We start from the raw sequence: 13,020 nt of genomic DNA on the forward strand, positions 1-13,020 counted from the left end.
GACTATCATAAATAAAAATAAAAAAAATTAAAAAAAAGAGAATTAGTAAGTAAAGTGCTTAGAACAGTGATATATATTACTATTGTTAAATACGGGTGCACGTTCACAGTTTTTTCTATAGAATTAATTCCTGTGAAGTAGAATTGCTGATTCCAACAACATGTAGCATAGTAATAACCATTCTATTCCTTAGATGTTGTCATGAAGCCCTGGCATGAAGTGAATGTTCCATAACTGTGTAGCTATTAGTATTGATGATGATGAAATGCTAAGTGCTGTGCTCAGTTGCAAGAATATAACAGTAAGTTAGGGAGTCAAAATTTTGTTTTCAATGAAACTTGCATTCTAGTGTTGTTTAAAGATTTTATCAGATTCTAAGGTTTTTTATGGCTTTAAATTATTTTAATTTCTAAGGTTTTAAAGGTATGGCTGATTTTTAAAAGTAGAGTGGAATGGTTGGATGAGAGAGAGAAAGGGAGCCTGAAAAGACACTTTATTAATCTGGGTGAGTTTAATGTCACCTAGAGGGAGGTATACTTTATTTGGATGAAGGCCTGGCAAAGCAACTTGCCATCCGGGGACTATATTAATGAAATGTTACATGATATTCTAGGGAACTGGGGTTATTTCTTGCACTGTTTTCACATCTTCCACCCTCAATTTTAAGCTATTTTAGTTCACGCACACATGTTCTATGCAATTTATGAATCACACAATTCACGAGTTTCCTATTCTTTTTACTTCCATGGTAGAGAATGGGCTGTTGTCATGGTAACCACCTAGTCTTCCTCTTCCTTTTGCATTTTATCGCTCTGCTCTCGTCAGACTGTTAGCTGCTTCTGGGCAGCAGAATCCTAATCGCTTTTTGGTTCCTGATTTACCACCCAGCCAGCCAGTGGGGATATGGTTCTTTTTGGACTAGCATCCCAGTTCATTCCTGAAAAGGAGACAGTCTCTCTGTCTCACTGACACTTTTAGGCATCGTGAACAGTTCTCTGCCCTCATCCTTTTTTTTTTTAAAGATGATCTGCCACTATGCCTGTATTATTAGTAATGAGCCATCTTAGCACATTGCTTTCGGTTTTTCTTTTTTTGGTAACAGCTTTATTAAGATGTAATTCATATGCCATACAATATGACCCATTTAAAGTGTCAGTTTAATGGCTTTAAGTATATTCACAGAGTAGTACAACTCACAGTTGATTTTAGAACGTTTCCATCATCCCCTCCAAAAAAATCCTGTACACTTTAGCAATAATCCCACTATTCTCCCTATCTCCCCACCATTAATCCACTTTTTGTCTATTGATTTGCTTATTTTGGAATTATGTAATATGTCTTTCATGACTTTTTTTTTTTTTCCTCATTAAACTTTTGTTTTGATGGGCCTCAAAATTCTGTGACAGATTTTTGGTCAAGTTGTTTCCATTAAAAAGTACTGATTTTAAAAATGAATAACTTAAAACTGCCACACACACAAAACAATTGGTCCACAAAACATTCTTTCCTTCCAAAGGTTTTACAATGTATTGTTATCATTAACCAGTCTTTTACTATTAAACATAAATGGCCAGTTGACACAAACAGTTCTGAGACGGTTCCGTCACCACTGATTAACACTGGTCTGGCAGGTAATAGGGTTAATATTCATCTGACCTTCTGAGGTCTCTGGGCAAATGTAGTGACCTTGCCAACTCCAGCTACCTTCTTGTCCACTGCTTTGATGACACCCGTAGCAACTGTTTCATGTTGTGAACAGCACGATGGCCCTTAGAATAATAGAGAAGCTCTCAACACATGTAGGCTGGCCAGGGACCATATCAGTGATAGCAGCGTCACCAGATTTCAGGTATTTGGGGCCATCTTCCAGCTTTTTTACAGAATGATGATCTCTCTTCTCCTTCAGCTTGGAAACAATGGCAGCTGTGTGACAATCCAGCACCAGTGCATACACAGCACTGATCTGGCCTGGATGGTTCAGGATAATCACCTGAGCCATAAAGCCAGCTGCTTCCAATGGTTGGTCATTTTTGCCATCACCAGCCACATTGCACAACAAACATTTTTGACAGATATGTTCTTGACACTGAAGTCCACGTCGTCCCCCAAAAGAGCCACACTGAAAGCTTCTTGATGCTTTTCAACAGACTTTACTTCAGTTGTAACATTTACTGGAGCAATTATGATCACCATGCCAGGTTTAAGAACACCAGTCTCCACTGGGCCCCCAGGGACAGTACCAATACCACTAATTTTGTAGCTGTCCTGGAAAGGCAGACGCAAGGGTTTGTCAGTTGGATGAATTAGTGGCAGGATGCAATCCATTGCTTCAGGCAGTGTGGTTCCACTGTCATGCTCATCTTTACCGGTGACTTTCCAGCCCTTGACCAAAGCATGTTAGCACTTGGCTCCAGCATGTTGTCACCATTCCAACCAGAAATTGGCACAAATGCTACCACTGTGTTGGGGGTGTAGCCAATTTTCGTAATGTAGGTGCTGACTTCATTAACAATTTCCTTGTATCTCTTCTGACTGTAGAGTGGCTCAGTGGAACCCGTTTTGTTAATACCAACAATTAGTTGTTTTGCGCCCAGTGTGTAAGCCAGAAGGACATGCTCACAGGTCTGCCCATTCTTGGAGATACCTGCTTCAAATTCACCACCACCAGCAGCAACAATCAGGACAACACAGTCAGCCTGAGATGTGCCTCTAATCAGATTTTTCATAGTGTCTCTGTGTCCTGGGGCATCACTGATGGTCACATAACATACACTGGTCTCAAATTTCCACAGGAAGTTATCGGTGGTTATACCACATTCATGTTCAGCTTTCAGTTTATATATGATGCTGGCATACTTGAAGGAGCCCTTTCCTGTCTCACCAGCCTCCTCTTCAAATCTTTCAATAGTTTGTTTGTCAATCCAACCACATTTGTACATCAGATGACCAGAAGTGATGAACTTGCCCGACTTTGTGTCAAATGACGATTATATTGGTAGTTTTTTCCTTTCCTCTTTTTGTTTAGGTTTAGAGGTGATTTTCACAACACTTGTGTTCTGGTGGCAAACCCACTGCAAAAAAGCTTTTGTGACTTTTTTCTCAGCATGGTGTTTTCAAGTCTCACCCATGTTGTAGTGTGCCTCAGTATTTCATTCCTTTTTATTACTGCATAATATTGCATTGTATGGATATACCACATTTGAGGCTGTTATGAATAATGAATAATGCTATTATGAACATTCACATACACATTTTTGTGTGGATGCATGTTTTCATTTCTTTTTGATATATACCTAGGAGTGGGTGGCTGGATCATATGGTAACTGCATGTTTAACTTGTGGAGGAACTGCCACACTGTTTTCCAAAGCACTGCACCACTTTGTTTCTACCAGCAGTATATGAAGGTTTCAGTTTCTTTATATCCTTGGCAACATTTGTTATTTTCTGTGTTTTTTATTATAGCCATCCTGGTGTCTGTGAGGTGATAATTCCTTGTGGTTTTTGAATTGTATTTTTCTCTGATCATTAATGACGTTGAGCATCTTTTTATATGATCATTGGCCATTTCTGTACTGGTGAGGATGTGGAGAAAAGGAACCCTCGTGCGCTGTTGACAGGAATAGAAATTGGTGCTACCACTGTGGAAAGCAATGTGGAGTTTCCTCAAAACATTGAAAATAGAAATACCATATAACCCAGTGATTCCACTACTGGGTACTTACCCAAAGAAATGAAAACACTAATTGGAAAAGATATATGCACCCCTGTTTTTATTCCAACAATATTTGCAATAGCCAAGATATGGAAATGACCTAAGTGTCCATTGATAGATGAACGGATGACGAAGAATGAGAGTTTGTGTGTATGTATGTGTGTGTGTCTGTGTATAAAATGGATTATTACTCAGACATATAAGAGAGATGCCATTTGTGACAACATGGATAAAACTAGAAGGTATTATGCTGAGTGAAATAAGTGAGACAGAGAAAGCCAACTACCAAATTATTTCACTTACATGTGGAATCTAAAAAGAACATGAATGAACCAAAGGAAAAAAAAAAAAAAACGGACACAGGCTCGTAAATACAGGGAACAAACTGGTGGTTGCCAGAGGAGAGGGAAGTGGAGGAATGGAGGAAATAGGTAAAGGAATTAAGAGGTACAAACTTCCATTTCTAAAGTAGATAAATCATGGAGATGATAGGTATAGCATAGGGAATAAAGTTATTAATATTGTAGTAATGTGGCATGGTTATAGATGGTAGGTAGCTACACTGATCATGGTGAGCATCGTGTAATTTGTAGAATTCTTGAGTCACTATGCTGTATTCCTGAAACTACTACAACATTATTTGTCAACTACATATCAATAGTAAATATTTAAAAAATAAATAAAAAATTCTAAAAATGAATTGACTGTAAATATGAGGGTTTATTTCTGGATTCTCAGTTCTATATTATATTATTACTTATATATTATTATTTTATATATTATTATTAATATATATTATTACTTATTATTATTATTTTATATATTATTATTAATATATTATTACTTATATATTAGTTCTATATTATATATATTACTTATATATTACCTTATATTATTACTATGCTGTCTTTAGCTTTTGTAGTAAGTGTTGAAATTGGGAAACATGAGTCCTTCACGGACTTGGTTCTTTTTTCAAGATTGTTTTGACCATTCTGCATCCCTTGCATTGATTGCCACATACATTTTAAGTTCAGCTTGTCAATTTCTGCAAAGAAGCCAGCTGGGAATTTCATAGAAACTGTGTTGAATCTATAGAACAATTTGGAGGAGTATTGCCATCCTAACGACAATAAGTGTTTCAGTCCATAAACACTGGAGGTCTAGTCTTCTTTAATTTCTTTGAACTGTGTCTAATAGTTTTAAAGAATAGGTTTTGCACTTCTTTTGTTATGTTTATTATTAAATATTTATTCTTTTTGATGCTATTGTAAATGGAATTTTTCTTAATATCATTTTTTGGTTGTTCATTGTGTGTGTAAGAAATATAGTTGATTTTGCATATTGGTACTTATATTCTGCAACCTTCTTAAACTCATTTTTTCGTTTTAATTTTTTTAAGTGGATTTATTATAGAATTTTCTATATAGGAGATCATGTCATCTATGAATAGAGATAGTTTTATTTCTTCCTTTTCAATTTGCATGTCTTTCATTTTCATGTTCTATTTCATTTTCTTGCTTAATTAGCCTGGTTAGCCACCTTAGTCTTATTTATCAGCAGTATTTGGTATAATTAATTATTCCTTGCTTTTTGTAGCCCTCTCTTCACTTGGCTTCATGGATGCCACACTTTTTTGGGTTTTCCTCCTGTCTTACTGGCTACTTTTTCATTTCTTTAGCTGGTTCTTTCTCTTCCCTCAAAACTCTTAACCATCTCCCACCTTTGAAGTTAAGACTCGTGTATTCACTTCCCTACCTGATGAACCCTGCTTGGATGTCTAATATGCAGCTCAAATTTAACCTTAACAAGGTCAACTTAACTGCTAATCTTAAATGAAGTGCTTTGTGGAAAAAAAAGAAATGCTAACATTTACTGAATGTTTACTACTAGCACTATTCATTATCTTGTTTATAACACATCTGCATTCTGATACTTGGGGGACCTGAACCCTGGTCACTTTGATTCCAGGACTTGAGCGCCTTCCTAACAGCCATCACAAAGTGTATAGCCCTGCTTTTCTCCTCTTGAAATTGTTCTTTAGAGTAGTAGACTGGTCAGAAAAAAGAATCCTATAGTATTTCTGATAAATGGAATTAGAGATGCTTGTGAACCATACAGTGCTTTAGAGTGACTGCTTCTCTTTTCCAGAGTGGATACACAGTGATGTCTCCTGTGTGCAGATAGGCTCTACCATTCCCAAGGAAAACCTACATTGAGTTTTTGGCTAGTTTGTCTTGGTCACTTTCCTAGGTTAGAATTTTTCTAGCCTTTAGATATACTTCTAGCCCATCAGAACTGTTCTCATCCATTTGCTTGACTATTGCTCATACCTTCTTGTCTTTTTCCCATTTGTTTATGAACTATTAGCTCCTCTGCGTTTATGCAAGATATCCCACTCTGACATTTCCCTTTTCAGTACCTGGATCAGCTTTTGCTCAGTATTTCTGACACATTGGTTTTACTTTTCTTTATTAAAATATTGAATACAACAACGTCGTACTTTTTTTGATTAGTCATTCTATTTTTTAATGGAAATATAGTTGAAAAATTACTTATCCTTTTAAATAGTAGTGACAAGAGAACTCCATTTTCTCCCTAAAATCTTTAATGAAAGTGAAGTGAAATTGTTGGGAATACATTTTTACAATAAATTGTGTCCAGCTTAAAAGCTAGCCTGTTTTCAGGTGCTATCTGCAATCTGACTTGGTCCCTATGACAGATGTCCTACTAAGAAAGATGAGAACGCTGTGATGGGATTGTTTGTCTATGTTCTCATTGCCAGTTAGGGGCAGAGCCAGTTCTCTTCCCAGTTGAGCTTGTTTATTCTGGTAGAATTTGTATATAGGTTTGCTTTCTACTGTAGGGTGAGGTCCCATATCCACGTTTTGCCTCTTGCTGCTTAGAGGTCTCACCCTTCACAGAAGCCCCCTCACAGGGACTTTATTCTATATTCTATTCACCTTTCTATTTTGGGGCTAACTTATCTTCTGGCTTTTTTTTTCTTTCCCTTTCTAGGTGTCAGCCAATCATGAGGCATTATAATAGTATATCCAGAGTCAGAACTAGATTCAGAACTCAGCTTTCTGTGGCTTTGGACCACCTCTCTAAACTTCATAGACCAGATGATCTCCAAGGGCATTTATAGCTCCAGGCTTCTCAGGCCTTAGGATTCTCTTTCTCTGATAAGTGGTCTTGGACGTAACGTCTGAATAGTTGGCAAAGGTTTACTATGCAACACCAGGGATGGCAGATATGTAGCTTCACTTCCATCATTCCATCCTGGCAGGCTCATTATATTCATCTCATTGCTGTCACATGGAAACCAACCATGACTCAGACTTCTCAGTGTAGCGTAGGGTGCTGAGTAACCACTGCCAGGAGATCACAGGTGACGTGTGCTTGTCCCCTTACTGTCTTCCCTCCCACCACTAGGGCTTCAGTCTGAAGGAGGAATTAGTGGTGACCAGGTTACCATCAGTGGGTTCTGGGGCTTAGCTCCCTGTTTCCACTACTCCCTTCTTATATGACCTTGAGAAAGTTATGTTACTTCTATGGGCCTCAGTTCCCTTTTTTCGTAATATAGAACATAACTATAACCCAACTTCATGGGGCTTTAGAGAGGAATAAGTGAAATAAGAGGTTTACTTTTTATTTTTTATTTATTCATGAGAGACACAGAGGGAGGCAGAGACATTGGCAGAGGGAGAAGCAGACTCCATGTGGGGAGCCTGATGTGGGACTTGATCCCAGGACCCCTCAACCACTGAGCCATCCAGGTGCCGGGAAATAAAAGGCTTAATTAAAAAAGTGCTTAGAACAGTGCCTAGCCCATAGAACTTAATAAATGTTTACTATGGGAAGACTGGTGGAGGAAACATTCATGGACTGACATGGTCTTATGGCACCCTTTGATTCCTTTAAAGTAGTTTAATATTCATTCTATCTATGAGTGTGTATTGATCCCATTTCAAAGTTTATTAATTTATTTAGTAAAAATTTAGGGCTTTCTATAGGCTAGGTTGCAACCAAGTGTTTAGACTGTAACAGTAAACAATTCCCTTTCAGAGTTCACAGTGTCGTGGGGATGACGAGTAGTTATAGTATCCTTAATAATTGCAAAGATTGGAGCTTGCACAGGGTCTTCAGGACTAGCCTTCTTGGCAATAATGTTAAATCTGGGTGGGAAGATTAATACTTGAGTCCTCCAGACCTGGCTGGCCTCTTACCAGTATTTCATAGGTACTGAATCCCTTGGGGGAATTGTTAATACTTGTTCTTACTGGTGGCACACCTCACCGGCATGCTCATGCTCCTTGGCATTCAGCCAGTCACTCAGACAGCCCCAGGCTTTCCCCATTGCTCTCTGAGCTGCTGTCCCCCTGTCTCAGTCAGAGCTTATGGGGTTGAGAAGCAGAAATATGAAGACAAATGAAGGAGGCCTGGATTTGCAGTTAGAGAATAGTTGCATCTCTCTGTGTGCCTTAGGAAAGCATGACTGCCAGGCTTATCAGGGACGTGGAAAAGTTGATGAGTTCATACCCCTGCTTCACTCAGGGTACGGCAAATGTCCATGACAGCCTTGTTTGATGGTAGCGTGGAATCTGGGTGGAAGAAAAATATATTCTTGTATGGCTGGGGGTGAGCATTGGTGCTGTGACCCATGCTGTCTCCTCACTGGTGTTTTACAGTAAACAGCTGTTATGTGATGTGATGATTGTGGCCGAAGATGTCGAGATAGAAGCCCATCGTGTGGTCCTGGCAGCCTGCAGCCCCTACTTCTGTGCGATGTTCACAGGTATGGTGAGGGGCTGCAGCCCCACTGAGAGAATATTTTGGGTGGTGGCATGAGGGGAAGAGAATGCTGTGACACTCACTATGAGAAGCTTCTGTGTCCTAGATACTCTGTTTTGCACCTTGGAGGATTTGATGCAACCAGCCTTGTCTGCAGCCCTTTGTCACCATGAGGGAAAAAAGAGGTAGAATCATAGAGGTTATTAGTTCTCAGACATCAGCATGCATCATAGTCACATGAGGGAGATTTTAGAAGTGTAGGCTTTTGGATTCATCCCCAGGCCTCTGATCTTTCATTTTGCAGATGGGGAAGGGAGTTGCCCCAGGTCACGTAGTAAATGAGTGGAACTTGGCTTCTTGATACCTGGCCCCATGCTGGACTAGCTTGTCCTTCCCTACCCAGTTCTACCAGGCAAGGTCTATGAACCTCCTTGAGCTTTTACAGGTGTGTGCAAGAGATTTGGGACAAGTGATGGTGGGGCTTGGAGGGGAGAATAAGACATAAATTTTCACCATCTGGCATTTGGTTTCATCACCTTTGCCCGCTTTCTAGAGAGTCCCTGTTTCCTGTACATGTCAAATAGCCTTGTCCAACTAGTTCACATGGCAGACTGAATTCCTTGAAACCTGTGGGTGGAGTATCCTGTCTTCACTACCTCACAGCATCTCCCCTGTTCTCTAAATCACTGCTGACTGAAGGCCAGATGGGCTGGGTGAGACCCTCAGACTGGGTCAGGTATGTCCCTTCCCCATGTTCACCAAGTACCCAGTGCTGCTTCTGAGTGTGGTCACTATCACTCTCTGTTCTTGTCTGTTTGTTGGTATCTGCTGTGCCCTGTGCTCTGGCATCTGGTGTATCAGCTCCTTCTCATCCTGCAGTTTATAGCCTCTGAGAGGCCTCCTCTGACCACCCCTGCCACAGTTCCCCAATATATATTTTTTATAATGTTTATCCCTGTCTGAAAATCCTGTTGTTGGTTGTCAACATGTTCTTTATCTTTCTCTCCTCACTAGACTGTAAACTCAATGAAGATAGGGGCTGTTGTTGGGCTTGTTTGCTACCATACCCTAAACATCTGGTACACAGTAGGAGTCAGATGTTTTTTTTTCAAATGAATGAATGAAATGTCTTCATAGTGGATTGTGAGCATTGGGCATTTGAGGACTACATCTTGTCACTGTTGAATCCTCAGAATCAACCACAGGGTGTGGTGTTTAGGAGATAGTAAGTAAGTGAAATCTGAAAGAATGAATGTGGGCTTGTTAGGAATGGGTGAGTGTAGGCGCCCAATTTTTGCCACATAGGATCTTAACCTTTTCTTTATATGGCACGTGGCCTCTCCTGGGCAAGAGTGGTTCTAGTTGGGGATGACTTAGCACTTGTGTTTTGAGAGTTCCTCACCTGTGGCTCCCTCTTGGCTCATCATGTAAAGGAGCTGGTTTCAACTTGGAGCTGTGCCTCTGCTAAGTGGACCAAGCCACTCTTATCTCTCTGTGAGCCCTTGGCTGGGAATTAGTAGCCTGGAAAATGTCTTAGAAAATCGGCTCATTTTATTACCTAAAAGTTTTTTTTTTTCTTTTTAAAGATTTTTTTAAATTAATTAATTAATTAATTTATTTATTTATGACACAGAGAGAGAGGTAGAGACATGGGCAGAGGGAGAAGCAGGCTCCCTTCGGGGACCCCGATGCAGACACGATCCAGGACCCCAAGATCACACTCTGAGCCAAAGGCAGGCCCCCAACCACTGAGCCAGGCGTCCTGATTGCCTGGAAGTTTTGAGCTATATCCTCTCTGGAGTAGTTTCAAACTCTAATACTAAGGTTTTATTTGTTTCCCTCTCTCCCATCCATCTCTCTGTCTTTAAAATAATTCATTTTGTTTGCAGTAATTATTTAGTTACAGCTTCACTAAGTAGCTCTGCCAGTCATTCTTCTGTTGTGTGTGTGGTTTTGAAAATCCATTGTTGAGAGAGGAAATCTATCTGGAATTGTAGTTGTGGCTCTACTAGTTGCTAATGAACTTGCCTCTGGGGAGTGGAAGTGCCTAACCAAAAACAAGGTGATTCTGCAAAGAGAAAAGATGCTTCTGGAGCAGATCTTAGATTCTAGTCATTGAAGGGAAAAAAACAAAAAGAACACAATCTAATGTGATACCTAGCTCAGATCTTCCATTGAATCTGATTACTGCCCATCCAACCATCCTTCTAGCCAGCCAGCCAGCCATCTCTCTGTCTCTATACCCACCTATCCATCTATCTATCTGAATACTACTCACATAGGTTCACTGCAGGGAAAAAAAAATTAGAAAGATGTGGACAAGCCAAAAAACAAAAATTAAAAAAAAAACCCACATGTACTATAACATATAGATTATGGTTTATAGCCTTTCAGACTTTATACTTGTGAATATATACAAATACAAAATAAATTTTTAATATAAATTAATTCATTTTGTATATATATATAGTTGATGTAAGGTGTATACTTGAAAAAAAATTGCTATTCATCACCCTGGAATGTTCTCCCCCCTGATTCCTTGCCTAACTCCTATTCATCTTTCATTACCACTTAAGCAGTTCTTCCTCAGGTAAGCTTTCCCATGACCCCCTTGGATTAAGTTAAATTCTTTTGTTATTTACTCTTGTGATACTTTATGCTTGTCTTTAGTATTATTGCTTATCTTATTACTTCTTCAATATCTGATTGCTCTTGTCAGTCAGTTAGGAACTATACCTGAATTCACCACTGTTTCCCCACTGACTAGCATGATCTTCCAAGTGGTAGGTGCTCAAAGAAAATTTGCTTAATTGAAAAAAAAAAAAAAAAGAAAATTTGTTTAATTGAACCAGCACTATATGGTCAATATATTTTCACATCAGTGAAATTACCTCTACATCATCATTTTAATGGGTTCATAAGATTCTGTTGTATATATCCTAATTGAAAATCAATTTCATTTTTGGTTAGAAAACAATTCTTTCTAATATTTTGCTATTATAAGTGATACTGTAATGGGAATCTTTGCCCCTTAATCTTATTTACCTTATGATTATTTCCTTAGAATAGATCCCTAGAATAAAGGCATGCACACTTTAAAGACTTGTGAGGTACATGCCAAAAATCCAAAGTGTTTTGAACAGCTGTACCAGCTTATACTTCAATCAACAATATATGAGATGTGTATTTTTTGAAGCTCCTTGGTTTTGCTTAAACCTTGGTGAAGAGGTACAAACAAAAAATAACATTGTAAAATTTTGATCTGATGATCAGGTTCAGCTTCAAAATCCATAAACTTAGTCATGAAAAGGCCCAGCTGACTCTTGTTCAATCCATTTCTCTCAGCATGTTTAAGGCCAAAATGAAAAGGAAATACTCGTGACATTCTTCTGACTTGAATGATGTGATTACAATCTTTTTACTCAGGCTTAACACATTTTTTTTTTTTTTGTCCTGAGTTCATATTGCCCAAGTGCCCCAGATATCAACCCTGTTCCTTGACCATGTCCTGCCCAGAATAACATGGAAGAATGTGAAACAGATCTGAGTGCCCACAGGAGAGTGTCAGGAGGCAACCAGCTTGTGAGAAGATCTGGGATGGGCCATCAGTAACATGCAGCATTCCTTTAGCACAGCCACTGTAGAGGCCAGCAATGCTGTGTTCCACCCATCTTTGTTCTGTGAATATGGATTACCTTAGATTCCCCTGCTCCCTCCCTATGTAGCACCTCCATCCCCAAGGAAGCTAATTTTACCCCAATAGCTAAGTCAGTTTTTGTCTTCTTTGTCATGCCCTTCACTATGGGTCCTGTGTACTAGAGTATTTGTATTCCATATGGGTCCCTACGTGTCATCCAGGTACATTAAAAACAACCCCATCGGGGATCTCTGGGTGGCTCAGCTGTTTGGCGCCTGCTTTTGGCCCAGGGCGCGATCCTGGAGTCCTGGGATCGAGTCCCGCATTGGGCTCCCAGCATGGAGCCTGCTTCTCCCTCTGCCTGTGTCTCTGCCTCTCTCTGTCTCTCTGTCTATCATAAATAAGTGAGTAAATAAATCTTTAAAAAACAAAACAAAACAAAAACACAACCCCATCATATGGTGGTAAAGGAACCAAGTTTTAAAGAATACGTGGGGGCAGCCCCAGTGGCTTAGCAGTTTAGTGCCACCTTTAGCCCAGGGTGTGATCCTGGAGACCCAAGATTGAGTCCCACGCCAGGCTCCCTTCATGGAGCCTGCTTCTCCCTCTGCCTATGTCTCTGCTTCTTTCTCTCTGTGTCTCTCAATAAATAAATAAATAAAATAAATAAATAAATCTTAAAAAAAATAAAGAATATGTGGGCTCAGGGTATGAACGCCCATCATCACTTGGCCTGATGGAAGTATGGGATTGCTTGCTGTCCTGGGCTCTCTGTGTTTCCTGGAGATGTCTATGTACAAGGTCCTAAGGTACAGCCTGAGGCTTTAAAGAAGTTTAAGACCTAGTCCTTTAGTCCATGCCACCATCATCTCTCACCTA

The 13,020-nt window shown here is 39.5% G+C and overlaps 1 protein-coding gene and 1 pseudogene across 3 annotated transcripts in view; one reads left to right on the forward strand and one right to left on the reverse strand.

The window, feature by feature from the left end:
- The window catches only part of KLHL3 (kelch like family member 3), a 115,594-nt gene that overhangs the window by 22,070 nt on the left and 80,504 nt on the right, over positions 1–13,020 (forward strand). For all 3 annotated transcript variants that reach the window (XM_055302617.1, XM_055302618.1, XM_055302619.1), the window contains exon 3: positions 8,402–8,508. In XM_055302617.1, the coding sequence (XP_055158592.1) occupies positions 8,402–8,508 (107 nt within the window). The remainder of the gene's footprint in view (positions 1–8,401; positions 8,509–13,020) is intronic.
- Positions 1,648–8,070, reverse strand: LOC129494925 (elongation factor 1-alpha 1-like; annotated as a pseudogene).

This window comes from Nyctereutes procyonoides, unplaced genomic scaffold (assembly GCF_905146905.1).
Source record: "Nyctereutes procyonoides isolate TBG_1078 unplaced genomic scaffold, NYPRO_anot_genome, whole genome shotgun sequence".
NCBI classification, from domain to species: Eukaryota; Metazoa; Chordata; class Mammalia; order Carnivora; family Canidae; genus Nyctereutes; species Nyctereutes procyonoides.